The sequence below is a fragment of the Sciurus vulgaris genome, assembly GCF_902686455.1.
Source record: "Sciurus vulgaris genome assembly, chromosome: 1".
NCBI lineage: Eukaryota > Metazoa > Chordata > Mammalia > Rodentia > Sciuridae > Sciurus > Sciurus vulgaris.
The window spans coordinates 55,410,341-55,433,910 of NC_136461.1; the positions used below are offsets into that span (position 1 = coordinate 55,410,341).

Consider the following 23,570-nt stretch of genomic DNA (forward strand, 5'->3'; position numbering starts at 1 on the left):
TCTGTTACCTCTGGGTACAGCATTCATATTAAAGTTCAATAGCAGGAAGGAAAGAGTCAAATACTAGTCTTTTTGCCTAAGTGTCCAGGGATTTTACCGAGAGAGAAACGACTACTTTCTGTATGGGGTATTTGGGTTAAGGAGCATCCCTATAAAGAAGAGGGAAAGGAAGCCCTTTGAGGCCTGGTAATGTTTTATTTAAAAACATCTCACATATATTGAATATTTAGATATGAGATACAGTCCACATTGCTGAATTTTACATACTATTGAAGCAATCACCTTTATGTGTTTTAGGAAGAAAATTTTTTAAAAAATGTTTAAAATAAGCCTTTTTTTAATGGTGCAGGATCATTTTCATGAACAAAAATTATTATACACTGTGGGAGCTGTAAATAACCCTTATAAATAACTAGAGTGCTCAGTTTACAGTTGATTTTTTTTCTTTAATTCAACTGAACATGTTTTACTTTTTATAATGTGCTTGAGAATAAAGTACCTTAAGCTTTGTGACATTTCTGAAATTCAAGGATATTTTTAACTTTCTGGTTTATAGATATGTTCTGGATAGTTGAAATTGGAAGTAATCTGACATCACATAAGTGTTATATGCTTTTTAAAATGTAGAATTGTTTCCAGTATTTTTTTTTCAAACAGAGATCATTTTCATTGAAAAAAAATAGGTTCTAGTGTTTTTTAATAGTCTTTTAGACATTTTTATCAGTTTTGAGGCATTAATTAGCAAGTGTAGAAATACATAAAAATAACTTCTCCAAAACTAAACTCATAAAAGGCTTTTTCAGTTTCCATCACCCTGGACAGAACAGAAAGAATAATGGAGATTGAAGAACACAAATATCTTTAATAACCTTTGCTTACTTGTTGAATATTTATACGTGTCAATTTTTTTTAGATTGTTTTCAGACTGAGGAAAATCTTTAGAGTTAATATTTTTTGATATCAAGCTTCTATACAAAGTCATGTTTATTATTCTAAGTAATGCTAGTGAGGAGTTAAGAAAAGTTGGTGGAGAAAATCAGGAATTAGAATCTCAGATTAAAAAAAAAAAAATGATCCACTGACAAAAGACTATGCCCTTTGTAGCATGTGTACTTTGGAATCAATGTTAGTAATTATAATCACATGATCATGCTAAGTGGTTTGTTGTGGACTCCACCAATATAACCTGTAAACCAAAGTGGAGGTACTAATGAAAAGCTTTACCTGCGACACTAGTAGCCATTAGAATCTTTGAGAAGACATAGGCTACCTTTTAGTAATTCTTCAGTAAGATGGCATTTTGTGAAAAAGCAGTGATATCTGCCTTAATGCTGAAGCAGCATGTTTATATATAAAAAGCACTAGACTCTCTGTTCCTAAGAATTTATTATTGTGATGTCTTCCCCCAATTCTCACCCCCTGGTCCTGGAAATAGCCTAGATGATGGACCTACCAGTTGATGGAAAGCAAAAGGATGGTTAGTTGATCTTGAAAAACAAGATAAAAATTAGATAAAGCAGTCAGATTAAGACAAGGAAAAACAATGAAAATTGAAAGTTAGTAAGTTAATAGAAAAAAGTATAGTGTGTATGTGGGAGAGAATTTGGAGTGAAAAGAGAGAAGTTCACTTACACTTTGTTATTTAATATAGTGGGGCAGTGAAGTGGCAAGTATTATTTGACTTTGCATATCATGACAAAAAATGGGGACTTCTGGTAAGTTGAATAATACTTGTGATTTGACACTGTTCTCATGGCTTCAGGTTTGTTCAGTAAAAGAGTAACATAGGAATTAGGATGATTATTTTTGATAATACATGCACTAAGAGTTATGATTAGGATAATATTATACGAAGAAGTGGTATGAGGGGGTTTTTAAGGGTCTTTCTGCCTACAAAGGAGAAGAAAAGTAGGGCACCATGTTTAGGAAGACAATTATTGCTTGCTGTGTGTCTTGGAAGATTCCTGTGTGAACTAAAAATTTCAGGAGCATTTTCCACTGAAAACTCAGAAAAAAGAGATGAGACAAAATTCAACAACTAAATTAGTTGTTCTTAAATCGTGCTCATATGGAACCATGGTGTCTAATCCTTCACCCATTATTGGGATGCCCTACTAAAATTTTGTCAAGTATTTCTTACTTCTAGTAGAAATTAAGGTAGTATGGTTTTCTAAATTTTTTGTAAGTAATTCTAAAACTGATAATTGTTAATAACTCATTTTAATATAATCTTATATCTGATTTGGCTGACTAATATCTTTTTTTTTTTTTTTTTTTTAATGGCTCTGAGCACACTGCTTTCAAAGTGCTTTGTTCTCTGACCTGGCTTACAATTCACTCATCATAGTAAACATAGGCTGTTTTTTGTTTGTTTTATTTTAGGTACCTGGGATTGAACTCAGGGGCACTCAGCCACTGAGCTACCCCAGCGCTATTTTTTGTATTTTATTTAGAGACAGTGTCTCACTGAGTTGCTTAGCACTTCACTTTTGTTAAGTCCGGCTTTGAACTTACAAGTCTCCTGTCTCAGCCTCCCGAACTGCTGGGATTACAGGCATGCTTCAAAGCACACAGCTTAGGCTATTCTAAAGTACTCTTTGAAATAGGAAAATTCAAGATTTACCCAAGGCTTGGAGTGCAGTAAAAATGTAGGAAATGGAATTAGACACAGGATTCAAATTCCATCTTTGCCATCTGCAGGTTCAGTGAGCTCTGAGGTGCTACTTAAACTCTCTAAGCCTAGAGTCTTTGTTTTTATTTTTATTTTTTTAAATGGTGTGATGATACCTAGTTGATAGAATTGTTTGAAGATTGAGATAATGAATGTGAAATGCTTGATTATACTATCTGGAACATACTAAGCAGAAAAAGTAGTTCTTATTTTTAAAAATTTTGAAAAGTGACTGAAGAACTCTGAGCTTTTGGTTTTTTCTTATTCCTAGTAGTCTGGTTTTCAAGAAGTCAACCTGTATGTCTCTTTATTTAATAGTTCTCTTATTAGAGTGAAATGAAAGAATTTCAGTACATCCATTAATATGACCTTTAACAGTTTAAACTGATGTAATTCTTTTTCAAACTTAAATTCAGGTTTGGCAGTGGACAAATTTGTCAATAATTTACAGGAACTATATCTCCTGCCTTTACAGTCTACTATACAAAGATTGGCCCTGTTGAGTCTAACAGTATTCCCTCATCACCAACCTGAAAATGGATTGACTTACATAACAGTTACCTTAGATTATATTTAATGCCTTCAAAAAGAGTTTTGTATGCAATTTTAATAAATTTTGCTTTTATCTCTTTGAGGAATCTCAGATCAAAATCAACTTAGAAAGTTAAAGACAGTCACTCAATTATTAGAATGTGTTTTCAAGAAAATGCTGATAGAAGAATACTTGAGTTCATCTGTATTTTTACTATACTTTATTGTCCCATGTAATTTGAATGGTAGGGATACATTCCAGAGAAATATGTCATTGAAAAGTAAATTTACATTACACAAATGGTATGCTTTGACTCCATGTACAAATAGAGAAACAACATGTATCCCATTTGTTTAAATAATAAAAAAATAAGTAAATAAAATTTAAAAAAGTAGATTTATAGAAACCTAGATGGTATAATCTGCTGCATACTTAGACCATATGGTATAAACCCCATTGTATATGCAACCTGTCATTGACCAAAAGATCTTTATGCAGCATATAAGTATATTCAGATGACTGTTTATTTCACATGACTATATATTCTTCTCAGGGGCCAGAGGGATCCTTACTCGTTGGGTCTATCAAACATGAATCAAATGGTTGAGATTGTGATATTTCCCACCAAAAAAGACCATTTTTAATTGATAAGATCAATTTATTCTCTTCCTTAAGCTTAACTTAAGCTTCACAATCAGAAGATTACTGCAGTTTTGAAAGCTATAAATATTTACCCTCCCTCAATTTTGCAGTTGTAACTGAACCTATAGGAGTGAAACAGGGCAAACTAATCCCTTTGGAGAGTTTTGTGTAGTACTGGAGATGTAGTTCAGTAGTAGAACTCTCGCCTAGAAGAGTTCTGTGTGTGTATGATAATGAGTAAGGACAAGAATTTTAAAAAGCAGTAATATTTACTGTGCATAACTTACTGTGGTTTTTTTTTTTTTTTTACTTATATGCAACTTCAATAATGCATGTACCCTAAATAAGTAAGATACAACTAATTTGGTTTATCATACTTTTTAAAATATCCTTTACCAGGAGGTTCAGCAACATCAGATGACCATGAATTTGATCCATCAGCTGACATGCTGGTTCATGATTTTGATGATGAACGAACATTAGAAGAGGAAGAAATGATGGAAGGAGAAACAAACTTCAGTTCTGAAATAGAGGATCTTGCAAGGGTAAATAATAATAAGAGTAGGGGATGAAGCAGTTATAAGTTTTTTGGGGAGAGTAAACACTGGAATTTTGGTGCTCTGGTTTTGGGGAAGATCGTGGGATCATAGGTGGGATATTTAAAGTTTGAAATTAATTGGCATTTAAAAAATAGTTTTGGTATGTGAAATAATAGAATTCAGTAGTGAATTTGATAAGGGATCACAGGACTGGGTCAAAATGGACTATAAAATAAAACAATTCTTAATTTCCTCTTACACACCTACTACTTTTCCCCAGGAATAACATCTTTCATTTACTCCCCTTCAGAGCCAAAATATTTTTAGAATTGTCATCATCTCCTATTTACTGCATAAAGTGTTCTGGATTATTTCTGCCCCTTCCTATCAAGGTGACCCTTGACTTTAATTGATACATCTTTTGTTATATTCACTTTTCTCTTTCTACCTCAACTTTTCTCAGTGGTACAGAATGCAGTTTACTGTTCCCTTCTTTTACTTGAATTCTGGAGTACCCCACTTTCTTTTTTCTATCCTCTCCCGTCCCCCTGCACCATTCAATGTCTTGCAGACTCTTTTTCCTTTACACAGGATTTAAATGTTTGCATTTCTTGATTTTCAGTTCTGGACCTTGTTTTTTCCTCTCCTGTCTCTGTCCGTATCAGTACTCCTCAAAGTTATGAGGGTCAACAGCATCAGAGTTATCATAGACTTTTTTAAAAAATATTTTTTAGTTGTAGGTGGACTCAATAACTTTATTTATTTTATTTTTATGGGATGCTGAGGATCTAACCCAGTGCCTCACATGTGCTGGGCAAGCACTTTACCACTGAACCACAACCCCAGCCCATATACTTATTTTTAAAACAACAGATTCCTTTGCCTCTCTCCAGGCATACTAAATCAGAATCTCTGGGAATGGAATTCAAATCTATGCTGTCATTAAGCAGGTTTGAACTGAGTGCACAACAGACTTTGAAAGTCTGATTGAGCTGTTGTTGTGTATGCTTAGTTTTTCTTAGTTCCATTGCTAGTATTAAATTTTTCCCTGTCTCCAGTTTTGTTCATCCAGCTTAGCATGTCTGCTTAGATATTTCAACAGACATCTCTAAATTTTAAATATCCAAACAAGAACTATTGATTGTTCTCTCTCTGACTCTTTCTTCCCTAACTTCGCTATCTCAGTGGAATATGCTACTACTGTTTTTTTTTTTTTTTCCCCTTTTGTTTAAGTCAGAAACCAGGGAGTCAATTTCCTTCTCTCCCAATATCTAATTGCTACTCACAAAAAAATGATTATTACTCTAGCTTCTTAACTGGTTTCTGTTTCCTCTTTTACTGTCTTACTCCTGATATATTTCCTCCCAGCAGCCATGATGATCTTTTGAAAATATAATTCAGTTTGTTTCAACCTCCTAACTTCCTGTATTCCTAAAGAAAATCCAGATGTGTGCAAGGCTATCTGCATGATATGATTTCTCATCCATATACTGCACTGCCCCTCTTATGCTATTTCATAATCACACTAGCTGCTTGTTCTTGAATTTTCTAGTTTCTTCTTGCTTTGAAACTTTTCAGCAAATAAGCATTCTGGGTATGTACTTTCAAAGACTGGCTCCTATGGATTTGCTGCTTCTTCAGAATGGCCTTTTCTACACCTCAGTTAGCATTGTTTTTGCTTGTTTGGTTTTAACCACTATCACATTCTATTCATTGCATTTTTAAAAACCTAACTCAATTTTTACATGTTTGTGTATTATTTGTAGCCTCTGTGAATTTTGTGAGGGGAGGAAGCATGACAGTTTATTCACTAGTATAGTTCCTGGTACCTAGCAAGAGTGGTCATTACAAAAAATAAATAAATACATACATACATACATAAAGCAATCTGGCATGCTCCAGTAAAATTTACTAAACATGATCTACATATACTCCATGATAAAAAGAACATAAGATATATGACAGTGCCACCTGTTAAGTATTTGGAATATATAGTATGAAAAAATGACTGCTTTTACTTTCATAGTGATAATTACTAATCTAGGTTTCAGAATTTTAGTTTGAAACCGGCATGGTAGCATATACCTATAATACCAGTGACTCAGGAGACTGAGGCAGGAGGATCTCAAGTTCAAGGCCAGCCTCAGCAATTTATCAAGGCCCTAAGCAACTTAACAAGACTCTCTGAAAAAGTGCTGGGGATGTAGCTCAGTGGTAAAGCACCCTGGGCTCAATCTCTAGTACAAAAAATAAAATTTAAAAACTTGTAAAGAAGTTCTCTTGCCATTTAGGCAAATCTTGTCTGGTGATACCATTTTGGATCATTTAGTAATTAGAACTAACTAAATCCATAGTGCCTAAACTATTTAATATTGTATTATTTTGATCCAGAGAAGAGTATTGGTCTTGGTGGCAATGGTGTATGTTGGTTATCACAAAACCTTTCAAGAATTGGTTAAAAGCACTTTAAAAGCTTAGAAGTCTTCTTTAAAAGTAAAAGACTATAAAGCTATCTAAAAGACCAGAATAATTTGCTTAGAATCAAAACCTAGGTGAACATATAAGGGAAACAGTTGATTTATGAGATGCATGTTATACCACTGAGACACATTTCCAACCAAATTATATATATTTGGGTGCAGGGAACAATTGATTTAGTACTCAAAAGTCACTTCATATATTTTTTAAATAGAAAGGCAGTGATTTTCAGTTGTTGCATATAGTCACAGAAACTTGAGGTATATTTTTTTGCTTCCAAATAAGCTATCATGGGATAAAAGGCACAGGAGGGAACTGTTATATTTTCCATATTATCACATTCTGTGTTAGTAAGAGGAAATAAGTACAGTTTGTAATAGTTTAGGAGATGGAATAATGGTTTTCTTCTATTTCAGAGAATGGGTTATTAACATTTACTTAGTATAAAATTGTTAGTGGGTTCTGCTAAAATTATAGGTATGCCATTGTCTTTCCCTATTTCTCTTTCTTCCACGTCTCTCCCCATCTCCTCTTAGTCCCCAAAAATTTGCTTTCAAATAATCCCTCTTTAGTAAAAAGTAATTAAAATAGGATTATTTATAAAAGATAGAAAAAGGAATAAAAAGACAATGGAACCAATCCTTTTATTTCACCCAGTCTTACTCCTCCTCGCATTCTGTAACTTCTCTCAAAAACCATTGAATCTTAGGTTTAAGTAGTACATTATCACTAATGCTTTCATCTATAACCTGAAGCTTAGGTGTTTCAGGACCAGTATGTTGCATTTCATGTAGTTATAAACTTGTTAGGTGTGAACCAAACCAAATTTGTTTTTTGTTGTTGTTGTTTTAATGCAAAAGATTTTATGTTGATTACCCATTTGCTTTTATAGAAACAAAATGTTAATTGCATTAGAAAGTGGCAAAGTGTTTTTCACCTGGCACATTGGTTGCATGTAATGATTTTATGATGTAATTATGGACAAACTCCTAATAATTCATTCATAAGTAACAGTAACTGCATAGTATGTGGCTTTAAGTTCATTTTGAATTCTAAACTTTTTAGTGGAAACTCTTGATAGAAGCAGCTTTGATTTGTACTGTTAAAATTATATGGATGTAGTTAGCATTAAAGGTATTTTAATTATATAAGTTTAGCATTTAAATGTTTCAATAGATTTAAGTAAGTAGGTTAGAATTTATTATAGTGATTGTAGAAAGGGTATCAATCATTCCCATAGTAAAGAAACTTCATTTGCCATTAATTTGGTAATTCTCAAAGTTTAACTTTGTTTTCCAAAGTACTCTTAAAATGGAGAGATTAATAATTAGGCACAATTGTAACATTCCATTTGGGAAAAGAAAGATCAGGATTAACTGTATCTTTATGTATTTAGATACATTTTAGGAAAAAAAAAAAAATCACTGTTAACAATATTAACATACACTTTAAGCATTTGGCATATTCCCAGTGAATCTCCAGAGCTGGAGAATAAAAACTAAAATGTGAGACTGAGATTTTTCTTGAGGTATATACACAACTGAATTATGTAGATACAAAAGAAACTTCGGCATGGGGATTATAAAGAATTGTTTGCCTTCATCCCCTCATAGTTTATCTTCTAGCCAAGCCCCAACCCCAAGAGGTTGGTTACCTTAGGAACCATCTCTCCAGTCCAACCTGAATGTAGTCCCTTAGGTCTTCCTGACTGGAAATAAGCTTTTTCCTTCTTTCTTCTCTCTTCATAAGCATTGATGGTTTTGTCCATTTTGATACAGTAGGTTTAAGAAGAATCTACTCACTTAATGGTCTTAACATCTGGGCAGCTAGCATCTGTTGACACATGCAGTAATTTCTTAATGACTAAATCTTTGGTGTAAGGGAGGAATCAGCTCTTTTTCAGCCAGGAGATTGGCAACACTTCAGCCTTATTACTAATGTGTTTGATGATTTTACCCTATCATCTAACAATTGGAACAGACTTCATTTTAGATATATGGTTGTCTTTTTAAAAGTCTATTCTTTTTACCTTTAGTCCACTTCCCTTTAGCTTATGCAGATATGATTGTCCCTTTTTTGTTTCAGTGCTGAGACTTTTTTCTTAAAGCACAATGTGTAAATATAATGCATAGTCTTATATTTTTGTTCATCTTGTACTATGCCCATTTTCCCTGTTTCTCATTGTCTGTTAACCTAGTACTTCTTATCTCATACTACATCAAAGTAATGTGCACTTAACCTAAGATTGGATTTTCAGGAATCCAGGAAGGCAGTATATGTACATATATAAAAGTGAATGAGTAAGTTAGCTGCCTGGGTTCATAATTCAGCTGCAGTCCTTTATTAGCATGGTGACTTGGGATTAGCATCGTTATGGTTCAGTTGTTATTATAAAGACAGTATATCTAAAGCACTTGACTCAGAGTCTGGCACATGATAAGTTCTAAATAAATTTTAATCTCAAAGGTATCTGTGACCCACAGCTGTGAAAATCCACTGTGTTCCTTATAATTTTCCCTTTTTGTTCCCCCTTTTCTATACTGTTAACATTTGTTTGAATGGGAATAAAACATTGCTACTTTATTCTGATGTTGAAGAAAGCCCCTTAGTCACCTGGTAGAATGCAGACTTAAATAACAAACAAATGAGATGTCCTCTAAAACAGGTGATTGACAGCCCCTAATACGATAATGTATTGCTGTCCGAATTTATTCATCCTTCATTTTCCCCCCCAGAGGGAAATAACAATATTTGCTTTATAAGATAGCATTACTGTTCATAGCATCAGAACCTAGGGAGTACAAAGAAATCCATCTAGAATTAGCTTTGTCAAAATGAAGAATTTAGCATAGGACCCGAGGGATTTCATTAAAGGTAGCTGGGCCTCAGGGACTCCAGTGCCACCAAGATATATTTTGTTTCTCCTTTTCTACATGGTTGGTTTTCCTTTTTCATATCAACTTTTGTCACATAATGCTGTCAGTTCCTAAATCTCCCAGATTCACTGCTTGTGAGAGTTGTATGTCTTTCTTTAGCTGCTAACATTCCAGAAACAAACCATGAAGCAGGGTTTTGGCACATGCTGTGTCTGCCTTCTACTAAGAGTTATTCCTTATTAACAGACCAAGTAAAACTGGATAAAAAACACAAAACTGTTTGGAGTTGCATCATGGATGCAAATCTGAGTATTCTCAATTTGGCTATTGTAACAAAAGGAGAAGAAGGACATTCCTGGACTGATGAATAGTGCTATACCTTGTTACCTGGGGTCTCAAAGAGCTAGGAGAGACCACAATATATAATAATCAAATGAGGGTAGTAAGCATTTCCTTTTCTTAAAGCAGTTGTATTTATGTGTTGGGAATTCATATTCTCCTAGTCATTTTGAAATATGTGTTTGTTTTAACCAGTAAGGTACTCTACTATGTTCAGAAAGAAACAAAAGACATTCCTCTATTCTGATTTGGTAGTCCTTATTTGGGGCCTTTATGTCTCCTTCCCAGAGTCTAGTGACCATTATTTCATTCTGTTCTTATTAATCTCCACAACTGAAAATTTGTGTGTTTCTCTTAATTGACTTAATAAAATGACCTACAGTTCTATACATGTTGTTGTAAATAACAAGATTTCATCCTTTTTATGGTCAAATAGTATTCCATCCTATAAATATACTTCATTTTCTTTATTCATCCACTGAAGGGCATCTGGACCGATTGTATATTTTGACTATTGTGAATGATATATGGTGCTGCAGTGAACATAAGAGTGCAAGTATCTTTTTGATATACTTTCATCTCCTTAGGATATATACCAGTGGTGGAACTGCTGGGTTATTGGTAGTTCTATTTTTAGGGTTTTAAGGAATCTGCATACTGATGTCCATAATGGTTATACTAATTTACATTTCCACCAACAGTATAGTGTTCCCTTTTCTTTTTGATGATCGCCATTTAGACTGGGGTAAGATGATACCTCATTGTGGTTTTTGATTTGCAGTTCTCTGGTAATCAGTGAAATTGAGTAAAAAACTATTCTTAATTTAAAGAGTAACAATAAATGATCATACCTTAAGAAATTTTTTTTTTTTAGTGTAACATTTCCTTTTAGAAACTAAGTAACTAGAGAAACCAGGTTAAAAAAAATACCAGTCATAACTTCGAGTAATCTATAACTGATCTTTCATCAACCTATAGCAATTTGAAATTAATTTTTTTGTTAGTTTCTGTAAACAGTGTGTCTGCTCTCATGAAGGTGACCTGATGTGTCATCTTTGTTTCTATTGCTGCTTCCTGTCTTTTCTCTTTTACAGTTATATATTATTTTTTCTAATTGAAGTAGTTTTCCTTCAGATGCTCTATGATGAGGCCACTTTTCACCCTTTCTTTTCTTCTTTTAGTCAATATTGCTGAATTTTTGAGAAATGAATCTTTATACAGTGAGTCACACTTCTCATCTTTGTATCCAGGAGTGAAAAGTTTTGATGAGATCATGGTCAGACATTCTGTGTTCTTCATAGTGGAATATTCATTTAGTATGTAATCTTTTGTAAGATAACTGAGCTAGATTTCAAATGTTAAGCATTTTTTAATACCTTTTTTAGTTGTTGATGGACCTTTATTTAATTAGTTAATTAATTTATTTATTTATATGCAGTGCTGAGGCTCAAACCCAGTTCCTCACACGTGCTAAGCAAGTGCTCTATCATTGAGCCACAACCCAAGCAATGATATGCATTATTAAAGAAAATATTCAAGCTTTACTACTTCCCACTAGAAAGGCTGATTTGCTGGTACCTTATACTAGACCTCTGAGATAAGTGATTCTCATGGTGGTCCCATACTAGTATCAGCAGTATTACCTGGAACTTTTTTAAAATGAAGATTCTCAGACCTCATCTGAGTCCTATTGGGTCAGAGGCTTGGATGAGGCCTAGCATCCTGTTTTAATAAACCTTCAAGGTGGTTTTACTTCCCGGTGAATAAGAACAATAGAGAGCTAGAGGGTATTTATTTGATAATCTGCATCTTAGAGTAAATCAAGTGTTTTACTCTAGTCTAGAAAATGAGTTCAAAACAGAGAGCACTGCCACTTAAATAGCTGTGTGGTCTCTCAAAATATAAGTTAATTCATTTTTAAAAATTTAGGGGTAGTTGGGCACAGTGATACACATCTCTAATCCTAGCTACTTGGAAGGTTGTGACAAGAGAATTTTGAGTTCAAGGCCGGCATAAACAAGATAGGGAGACCCCATCTTAAATTTTTAAAAATTAGATGAAATAGTAACATGCATTTGAATAGTTTTGTTATATGAGGTGGGATTGGGAGGTCTAGATGTTAAAATAAAGTCTTTATCTTAGTGCTTGATGTTTCTTTCTGCTGGGTTTCATCCCTAGTATCCAAAAGAAAAATTTTTGAATTATAATCAGTAGATTATATGTTGAGCATGGATTCCTAATGATGGGGGTTAATTTTTGTGACCTATGTGATAGTATCAGGTTATATTATACACTGTGACATACTCATTGCCACTGGAGCAATGTGTTTAAACACATGGGCCAGACTGATTTCTTTTCATAAATAAGGCACAAATGCTGGGAAAATCTAAACATGTCTTATTTCACTAGTATCATTTTTCTGAGATCTAAACTGACCGACACTTTTTTCCCCTCAGGGTATGTGTTTTTGTATATTATAGTGTGTGTGTGTGTGGTGTTTAAATAATTTGGATTAGACTTTTTATAATCCTAATTTTATCATGTTACCCTGTTACTTTATTATATCACTTCTTTACTGATTAGAGTTGAGCATTTTCTGTGGAAAATTGACATTGTTTCACTGTATAAGGCTATGTCTTTATTTCATCCACAGAGAATTTGTTTCTTGGGAGGATTGAGAAAGGTTCCTAACTGAGTCACCATTGCATACTGATAACATTTTGGGCTTTTGAAGTTAGCCAATTTAAATCTGGCTCCATAATGTGTAACTTGAGATTTTGAAGGAAATGTTTACTTGTATTTCCTTATCTATGAAATGGAGATAATATAAGAGTTCTGTAACATAGATGGCAAAGATTGCTCAAGATGATTTTATATGTAAATGACACTAGATTATATTAGCCATGTATTCATTTGTATGTAACTAATGTATTCAATATCATTCCTGTATGTCATCACTGTTTTTTAGTGTTTTGGTTGGGCTATGAATTTCATCTCCCTACACTTGAGTTTATTAGTGTAGTTTATTTATAGTATGTATATTTCCTAATTACTCTGTTTTCCCCAAATTAAGTGTGGTACTCTTAGTAAGAATTGATCCATACATAAGTGCTGTCATTGTACATATACTAAATTGATTGCAGAAAAAATACTCAGTTTTAGAGCCAGTGTCACTTTTTATTATACTTAAAAGATTTTATTGTTAGTAATTATAATTGATCAGTTTTATAGAAATATTTAAAAGACTTTTGGATGTTCCTCGGCTTTAGAATTTTTTTGTTTTACTTTTTATTATTTGAGAATTCTTGATAAGAGTTTTAAAGGCATTCTTTTATATAGATGTGGTATGGACTAGAAATACAAAATCACCAATTTCAGAAATTGACTTTTGTTTTGGTTTATTTAGGAAGGCGACATGCCAATTCATGAACTTCTCAGTCTTTATGGTTATGATAGTACTGTTCGACTACCTGAAGAAGATGAGGAGGAAGAAGAGGAAGAAGAGGAGGGTGAAGATGACGAAGATGCCGATAATGATGACAACAGTGGCTGTAGTGGGGAAAATAAAGTAATGTTATATGCTTTACAGTAGTTGCCCTCTTATTGGTGGAGGATATATGTTCCAAGACCCTTAGTAGATGACTGAAGCAGTAATACCAAACTCTGTGATTTGCAAATTAAGTACAATAGGAGATTAAGTGTTAAAAATTAAAATACTATGGAAATTTTAATATAAACATAGAAATCACCTGTAATCCACTTCTAAGAGGTAGAATTTGGTCTGTGTCATTCCAGATTTCTTTTTAGTACCTTTTCTCAATCATTTATATGAGCTTACATGGATTTTTTAAAAAATGTTATTGCTTTTAAATAATAGGATAATTGGCAATGTGTATTCATTTTTCTTATTTTGTTTTTAAAGAATTTTAAATGTAAAAACAGGTTCAAAATTGGCATAGGAAGTTTCTTTATCCTGCAGTCAGGTATGTTAGCACCCACCAGTAACCCCAAGAACTTGAGAGGCTGAGGCTAGAGAATTACAAGGTTGAGGCCAGCCTCAAAAATTTAGCAAGACCTTATCTTTAAAAAGAGTCAAAAATTAAAAATAAATAAAAGGGCTTGGATGTAGAATGTAGCTCAGTGGTAGAGTGACCCTGAGTTCAATTCCCGGTACTGCCAAAAAATAAATAAATTTTTGTATTCTTCGCCCAGCTTCTCCTAATGTTAACATCTTGTGTAACTGCCGTGATCTTTATCGAAACTAAGAAATCCCAGGCATAGTACTGTTAAAAATAGACTATCTGAATTTCATCAATTTTTCTGTTAATTTTCTTTTTCCTATCCCAAGGGCCACACCACAGCATCATGTTGCAACTACTTTATTTTAGTCTTCTAGTTATGTTTAGAACAAACTTTGAATACCATGGTCTTCATCTGCAGTGCAACTGTGTTCTTTACATCTTAAATACATTTATTATTCCATAGGAAGAGAATATAAAGGATTCATCAGGTCAGGAAGATGAAACTCAGTCTTCCAATGATGATCCATCACAGTCTGTTGTTTCTCAAGATACCCAGGAAATAATCCGCCCACGTCGATGTAAATATTTTGATACAAGTACGTGATATTGTGAATATAGTTGGAATATAATTTTACTATCATTACCTAAAATTCTGATGTATCTTTCATTGTTCTGTTTGAATTAATTTATTCTGGTATCTTTTTCAAAAGTAAATGGAGTTTATTGTAGATAATTTGTTAGCAATGCTTAAGGCCCTTTTGTCAGTGATTCTGCAGTAATTCTTATATCATATACTACCTCATTGGGTGTATTCCTTTTATTTCATGTAGTCTTTCTCTTAGTTTTCATTTTCTCCTTTTGTCTTAGTCTGTGTCACCTAACAAATGGTATATGTTCTTTTTTTTCTGTTTTTTTAATTGGTGCATTATAATAGTTCACAGTGGTGGAATTTGTTTTTACATATTCATACATGCGCACAATGTAACAATATAATTTTACCAGTATCATTTCCCAACAATTGGAGTACATTCTGAGAAACGTATTATTACTTAATTTCTTGGTTGTGCAAACATCATAGAATGTACTTAGATGAACTAAGGTGGCTATAGCACCATGTGATATAATCTTATGGGAACACTGTCATATATAAAGTCTGTTGTTGAATGAAAGGTCATTATGCAGAGCATGAGTATGTATTCATGAGCATTGCTTTATCTAGTCTTGTGACTCCCAGGTCTAAAGAAGTTGTTGATTCTTGATGTAGGCACATATTTGCATGTTTTACCTGCTCCACCATGTTTCATTCTAAGTCCACATTACTCTAGAAAATGACTTTTTGATTAGAATAAGTCAGCTACCAGTATTATTAGATTGTGATCCAAATTTCTGTACTTTAAGAGGAAGAAAATTACATGAAGAAAAATAACCTCCCATGAAATGTTGTAAGGAAATAACTAAATTAAACATGACTACTGCTTTATGTGAATGACTTGTTACACATTTAGTTTAGAAGTGAATTTAGTACTGCTAATTGTAATTTTGTGTGATAATAATTGTGAGTTTTCATCAAAGATGGTCCAAGTGAAAGTGTTAGTGCAGGAAGACATTAGTTACTAAAATAATTCTGTTAATTTTGTTTAAATGTTGTGTTTTTCCCTTAAGTTAAATAAACAGCAGATCCATTGCCAATGTTTAATTAAAAGTGCAATGCTAAGTAACTTCTCTGCCTCTTAGAACAGTATTTATTTCAAACTTCTAATCTGTTATTCTAGTTATGATGTATGTGTAGAAACTACACATATACCTCCTATCTTAACTTTTTCATAGAAGGCTTACTTTATTTTTATATGTGATGTCTTTTTGAACATTGCCATTTTAGATTTGGGAGAATGCATTCTTACTTCATAATGTAAATAAATAACAGCTTGCTGATCTGAATAAAATGGAGGTTGGGAGAATTGAGGTCTTTCAAATGTAACCCTTATTGCACATGATTCACCTTAAATGGTGCTACAAAATTCCCATTGTTCCAAAAACGCTGTTTGTAAACAACTATTTTATCCAGACTCTGAACTTTGTAAGTAAAGAAATTGAGATATGTAATTTATTCCATCACCCAGTTATTGGTAACAGAATGAGGATTAGAAGCAGATTCTCTTGACTCTAAATCAGTTTTCCAGAAGTTTTTATGGGAAGTCATTTCTTGAGAATATATTTGTCCTAAAAAGTTTATGGGTTTTTTATTGCTTGCTTTTTATTTGTTTATTTTAGTGATAGGGTAATATTGATTAAAAATATCTGGGCCTAACTCAGCATATGCCTTTTAACATATCTAAATTTTGATGATAAACTTAAAATATAAAGACACATAGATGTGGACAGAATAAGCAGTCACCTTATACTTTTGTTATTTATTCTAGATAGTGAAATAGAAGAAGAATCTGAAGAAGATGAGGACTATATTCCATCAGAAGACTGGAAAAAGGTAGGTAAAACTATATTTTCCCAAAACCTAGATAAATTAATATTAAAAAGCTAAATGTAATTGTTCTTTTACCGTGTATTTTGATGAAGTTGATGTGTCAACCTTTGTGACAGGTAAGCATTTTGCAAATGTTCAAATTCCCACTTGAAATGGTCAGATAATCTTATTTTGATACTAGGGATTAGTATTAAGGTTCTCTGGAGAAACAGAACCAACAGGGGAAATACATATAATCATATATGTGATTACAAAAAAGGGGTTTATTAGGTTGACTTACACAGCAAGAAGCTGGGTAGTTCTACAGTGGCCATCTGCAGGCTGGGGAGCTGGAGGATCCAATAGCTACACAGTTCAGGAAGCTGAAGTCTAGAACAAGAGGGATCAAGGAAGTTACCCAAGTCCAAGAGGGGATAGAAGGTATAGAAACTCCCTGGAGAGTCACTAGGCAGATTTTGCATTGGAAAAGTGAAGGAACTGGAGTCTCATGTCTTCAGATGGTCACAGCAGCAATCAAGAACCAATCAAGAAGAACCAAGCTTGCATCTGCTGCTGCTTCCTTGTTCTTCCAACAATTGTTCCCATCCAAGCCCTCTAACATGTTGATCGGTGCTACCCACACTTTGGGTGGGTCTCCAACTTCATTTTGCTGTCCCATATGCTAATCATTTGTAGAAACACCCTCACCAACATACCCAGAAGCCTCTTATCTAGTCAAGTTCACAGTTCAGATTAGCCATTACAATATTGAACCCAGGGTTGCTGTACCACTATTCTACATCCCTATCCCTTTATTATTTTGAGATAGCGTCTCACTAAATTGCCCAGGCTGACCTCCAACCTGCTATCCTCCTGTCTCAGCCTCTGCTGGGATTACAGGTATGAGTGCATGTGCCACCACTGCTGAGATTTAGGTCATCTTTGTTTTTGTTTTTTGTTTTGAGTGATACTTGGAATTCAACCCAAGACCTTGTGTGTGCTAGGCAAGCACTTTACCAGTGAGCTGTATCCCAAGTCCTTATCTTTTATAAAATAACATGACAATAAGGAAAAAAATTGCACTGCACTGAGCAGGTCAGTACTTAAACCAATTTTAGAAATCCAAATTTCTGAAGTAATCCTGAACTGATGCTTATTTAGGCTCTCATTGCCCTGTAACACATATCTTTTTTTTTTTTTTTTTTTTTTTTTTTTTTTCTTTTTTTTTTTGCGGTGCTGGAGATTGAATCCAGGGCACTCTACCAACTGAGCCATCTCCCCAACCCTGTAACAAGTATCACTTGTGACTTTTTAAATGCATATATATTTTGTAAAACAATTGTGGAAGCTCTGATATTTGTTAAATAAGTTTTGATAGTTTATATTGCAGATTTTTCATTCTATATTTATAAAGGGAAAACTCAGAATGATTGAATTTAATGTTGATTTATAATTGATAAGTGTATTATGTAAAGAAACAGATTTGGCTTTTCTACATATACAAATAGGTTAATTTCTAAAAGGAATCTAGTTTTTATTTACAGAATATATAACATTATATAATTAGGCATAAAGTTAAATTGAAGAATTAATTTTAAGTTGTTGCAGAGGAGTTGACCCCTTAGGAAAACCTATGAAATATTATGTGTACTTGGTTAAAATCATTTACATAGAAGAAATGACATTATTCTTGTTGAACGATACTTGCCTGATATATCTTCTTTTATTTAAAAAAAAAAAACCCTAGTTAGTGTTTTTGTTCTTCATCTTTCTGGGTCTGCTTTTAAATTTAGTACATCAACTATCATTGCTTGGAAAGAAGAACAGCCCAGAATATTAAATTGAATGAACTTTTTGTACTTTTAAAGTCAAGATTTTTAAATTATTAAATCAGTTAATACTTTTGAGCCTTCTCCATGTTAGGTTTTTTCTTTTCTTTAGATGATTTAAAGTTGTCGTTTAGGATGCATGGGGCAAACTTAAAAAAAGAGCTAATCCTTTTGCTGATTAAAATAGGGAAACATTTTAGAGTTTCTATTAGGAAGAGTGAAATATTCAGATGTACTTGGATTGTGCCACCTAAGAATTCTTGGCTTCAACCAGAATTGATCTAATTATGGGTTTCCAAAGGGATAGTTCTCATAGATGTAAACACTCACTGTATCTGTTAGCAAAGACGTGCAGGTCAGATAACTTTTAATAATTATTGACTAATATCTTTAGCATAGATTTGTACATTTAAAAAGTGAATACCTGTTGTTTACATAGCTATTAAGAGCTTATTCTTTTGCTTCAGGAATGGAGGGAACATCCCTTGGAACATGTTATATAATATAAATACCTGTATTATTAAGTGTTAAATTGAGTGAAAGCAACAAAAAAGATGTAGAACTTAGAAAAGAGTGAGTGATGAAACTCACTCCAAAAAACAAGGATCACAAAAATTACTACCTATTAGGACAAGTGTTCTTGAGTGCAGTTTTTAATCTAATGCCTATACTATGCTGACATTAAGATGAAAAAGTGGGAAACCTTTGAAGTCATGTTAAATTGCTATTTTCCACTACAAATTCAAGTTTGAATATAAACTTGATATGTTCAAGTTTACACATCTTTTTTTCCTGGCAAATATTAATCTGGAGCATCTAATAAAATATGTTTGATTAAGTGTTTTGTACTTTTTTTAATTAGTTAATGAAGAACAAAAGTTTAGAGGAGGGAAAATACTGGAGAGGTGAAGCCTTTGTTATTGGGGGGTTATTCCTTCCTCAGGAAGCATTACATAATAAAGCAGGCTGCAGTCAACGTAGATTGTTTTCTTTCAGTATAATTTTGTTATAGCAAATAAAATAATGCCAATCTTATGGGGTTTGGTGGAAAATATATGAAAATTATATATAAGATACCTGGCACATAATGACCTTAAGTTCTATTTCTCTTCCTTTCTGTCAGAATAAATTATCAGGGGAAAAGAAGTATTCTGAACTCAGTTCACAAAAGGAAGTATGGTGTCTTCATACTAGCCCAGCCATTCCCAATCATGGGCATGTTAGAATCACTTGGAAAACTTTTAAACAACACCAGGGCCTTTATCCATATATTATTTAATTGATCTAGAACAGATCCAAGCATTGATATTTTTAGAGGCACCTGTGCCAGGGTTGATAACTTGACTTTTCTTTGATAGACATGGGTGAGTAAGTTAAAAGAGGCATAGGGAATGACAATAGAAAACTCTTTAAATAGCGGAAGACAAAGAGAATTCCTATGTAATTGTGGAGAAAATTTTGTTGAATGCAATATTTCTTCTAAAAAACTAATCATGAGAAAGCCTGGTTTTCCTATATAGGTACCATAGTAACTTTATTACATAGAGCATGTCTTTAAAGTTATATTAGGTAAAATGAAGAATAACAATTACAGGAAAGAACTTTTCAAATCCTAAGAGACAAGTAACTTCCTAAACCATGATTTTGTGCCTATCCTGACCAAGTCTTTATTTTGAAAATGCCAATAAGTTTGTTTTCATCATTTTGCCACTAGTCAAAAGAGGGTTTTTGTAATCTTGACTCTCATGAATTGTTTTTGTTTTGGTTTGGTTTGGTTTGGTTTGGTTTGGTTTGGTTTGGTGGTGCTCTTGGAGGAATTGCTACACTCAGGGTATTTTATGATTATCTGATTAATCAAATGATAGAATTCACTTCATATTTTATTCATTTTCTACATTGCATACCACCCCATTATTATTACTAATATATTCATCCAATCATATCCAAGCTCTTATCTATTATTAACTCATTTCATCCTCACAATACTGCTCTGAGGTAATTAATTGGTTGTATCTGTATTTTATGACAGAGAAACCAGGCAGAGCTTACTCAAGAAGATGGTAAAGCTAGAAAATGAACATAAAAATCTTTGTTACTAGCTCTGACTAATGTTTTATGTTATTTTTAAAATAGGAGATTATGGTGGGCTCCATGTTTCAAGCAGAAATTCCAGTTGGCATTTGTAGATACAAAGAAAATGAAAAAGGTGAGTTAGTACTGAACTTACATAGAAGCTGTTAAGGTGATGAACTGTTATTTTATATGTAAAATGAGCTAAGAACTTGACAGCCTACTGAATAACCACATTGGTTTTATGAACCAGAGCCCTGCATTATATTAAGAACTGTAATCTACTGTTTTGCCTACATAAGTCCAGCAAAACAAAAATGAATACTTTTTTGTTTTTATGTAACTTAAAGCATCCCAACTTTTTATTTTTAAAACAAAAACCTTAGAAATTTAATATTTTAAGTGTTCTGAACTGAATCTTTTTTAACCTTTATAATTTAGTTTTTTAAAAACAGGCTATTTTATATCAGTCAGAGGTTTAAAAGTGAACTGAAGAATGAACAACTGATTTTTTTTTTTTTAAAGAAACATTTTCTGAAACAGTTAATGTTACTGAAAGATAACTTTGGTATTTGTGTTTTTTAAATGATTTGAGAATACAACTTGTATTCTTAAATGAGCTCATGTACAATGTGACATTACTTCAGAGCTCGACATTTTTCATTTCTTTTTAGTCTTTTCCTCACTTCATCTTTGTATACAGAACTCTTCAGGAAATCTTTTTTCAGTTTGTTTTCTTTTGTGCATTCCCTCCAAAAACTTACTTTATACTCTAAAAATGTACATATCCTCAAAGCAGTCAAGGGAACACCAGAAGCCCTTAAATTTTTGACAAAAAGTTTGCTTTGACATGCCGCTTAAATGTTTAACGCTTTTATTTTTCTTTTCAAATTCCAGCAACATACAGTAAACTATAGGTACCGAAGTGTAGTGGGCTTGTTGTATGTTGAAATTCTGTGCATATATTCTATGAACACATAATTGTATGCGGAAATGAATCATCCGTTGGCTTTTATATTTAAATATGCTTTTACTTGTGTAATGGTTAGCACCATGAATTTCTTTTTTTTTTTTTTTTTTCTCCCTGCAAATAAGAACTGAAAGTTAAAACGTTTGTTCCTTTTAAGATACTGCTAATTTGGCTTAATGTTTTCAATTTTAACATGATTTTAGAAAGCAGATTACATGATTCTTTTCAGGAAAAGATGTGGTTTATGAAGCGCTTTCATTTTGAGATTTTGAGCACATTGGATCATGTATGGAAGATTAGACTTGACTTAGAAAAGTGACATTGTTTTGGAGAAGTCACTGTGGTATAGGACCTTTCCTCAGTTACAAAGTTCTAGAAATTCACGGCTTTTGTCAGGATACCCAGAATTCATCTCCACTTATGGTACCCTCTGTACACAATCTGAACCCATGAAACCATTTTGTAAGCTATACTATACAGTTAGAAGTAAAATTTGTCAAAAGGTAGTGTTTAGTAGTGCATTGTTATGGAAAAAAATTTTGCAGGATATTTTTCATATTTAATAAACAGACTTTTTAAATTAAAATGCCCCCAAAACCAGTATATCTTTTCTTTATTGTAGGGATTATATGACAGATGGATCAGAAGTCACTTTTTTTTTTTTTTTTTTTTTGGTACTGGAATTGAACCCAGGGATGCTTTAACACTGAGCTAACCGTAGTTCTTTTAAAGTTTTATTTCGAGACAGGGTCTCACTAAGTTGCTGAGACTGACTTTGAACTTGCAAACCTTCTGCCTTAGCCTTCCCTAGTTGCTAGAACTACAAGGGTGCATCACCATGCCTGGCAAAATTCTTTTCATAGATAAAAGAAACCGCCTCACCTGATCATCCTGGAGAGTCCTTGACACATTTTTTTTTTTTTTTTCTCTGCCCTTTGATATCCTTCCTAATGGAAACACTTAAACATTTGTTAGTTATAGTCATATTCCATGCATGCTCTTTTGAACTTGTATCTATTTTGGTTATAAAATCTCCTTAGCTACCCATTAACATTTTCTTAAATTTATGTAAATTATAATTTAATCTCAGCATAATATACAGTCATCCCTTGCTTTCTGTGAGCATTGGTTTCAGGACACCCCCTCACCCTAACCTTGTAGATACCAAACCACAGATGCTTAAGTTCCTTATAAAAAAATGTCAACAGTATTTGCATATATTGTATATACATCTTCCTAGATACTTTAAATTATCTATAGATTACTTATAATATCTAGTATAATGTTATTGCATATAACCAGTTGTTACACTGTATTATTTAGGTAATAATAACAAGAAGCAAAGTTTGTACATTATACAGTACTGTTTTTATTCCAAATATTTTCTATCCATAGTTGGTCAAATCCACAGGTGCAAAACCTACAAATATGGAGGGCCAATTATATTATAAGCATTTGTTTGTTCATCTGCCACATAGGCACTTAGTAAAATATTTGGTATATGAATTAATAGTTGGGTGCAGAATAGTGTTAGAACTTGATATGGAGTTTGTCACTTGGATCAGTATTTAACTATTTGACTTTGGATATAGTATTTCTTTTTTTCCTCCTCATCAAATTACAATCGTAATATGTATTTATAGAATTTTGTGATGATTACAAGTAATATTTTTCTGTGGAACAAGCTTATAAGTGCTTAGTAAGTGGCATTGTTAGTCAGTTGATGTTTAATCTTATGCATTATATTTAGCTTTTACCAGTCAGTTTTCAGAAAGTATCAGTTGACAGTTGATACCCTTTTGCTTGCTAGATGACAATTACCTTAAGCAAACAAAATTTATTGGGTTGCTTTACTGGAATTTTGTGCTTATCTGGCTTTAAACACAACTGAATTCAGGGGGCTCTTGGGTTGTAAACCATTCCTGTGTGCTCCATTTTTGATTTGTCAAATCGTCTCCGATGCCTATTGGGAGCTCTTACCTTATACAGTCCTTATAGCATGAGAAACAGCAAAAATGAGAATTTCCTCATCCCCTGGAACTCCAGAAGTCCTGGAGAGAGCCCTTGTTGTCTTAGCTTGAGTCATGTGCCAGCCAGAGGAAATCACGGTGACCAGAGTTGAGTTTATACTCTAGCTTGCC

At 33.1% G+C, this 23,570-nt stretch overlaps 1 protein-coding gene across 7 annotated transcripts in view; it reads left to right on the top strand.

The window, feature by feature from the left end:
- Nucleotides 1–23,570, top strand: part of MIER1 (MIER1 transcriptional regulator) — a 59,321-nt gene that overhangs the window by 14,725 nt on the left and 21,026 nt on the right. For all 7 annotated transcript variants that reach the window (XM_079134149.1, XM_079134150.1, XM_079134145.1 and 4 more), the window contains 5 exons: nucleotides 4,245–4,390; nucleotides 13,484–13,645; nucleotides 14,563–14,695; nucleotides 16,520–16,584; nucleotides 20,523–20,595. In XM_079134149.1, coding sequence (XP_078990275.1) covers nucleotides 4,245–4,390; nucleotides 13,484–13,645; nucleotides 14,563–14,695; nucleotides 16,520–16,584; nucleotides 20,523–20,595 — 579 coding nt within the window. The remainder of the gene's footprint in view (nucleotides 1–4,244; nucleotides 4,391–13,483; nucleotides 13,646–14,562; nucleotides 14,696–16,519; nucleotides 16,585–20,522; nucleotides 20,596–23,570) is intronic.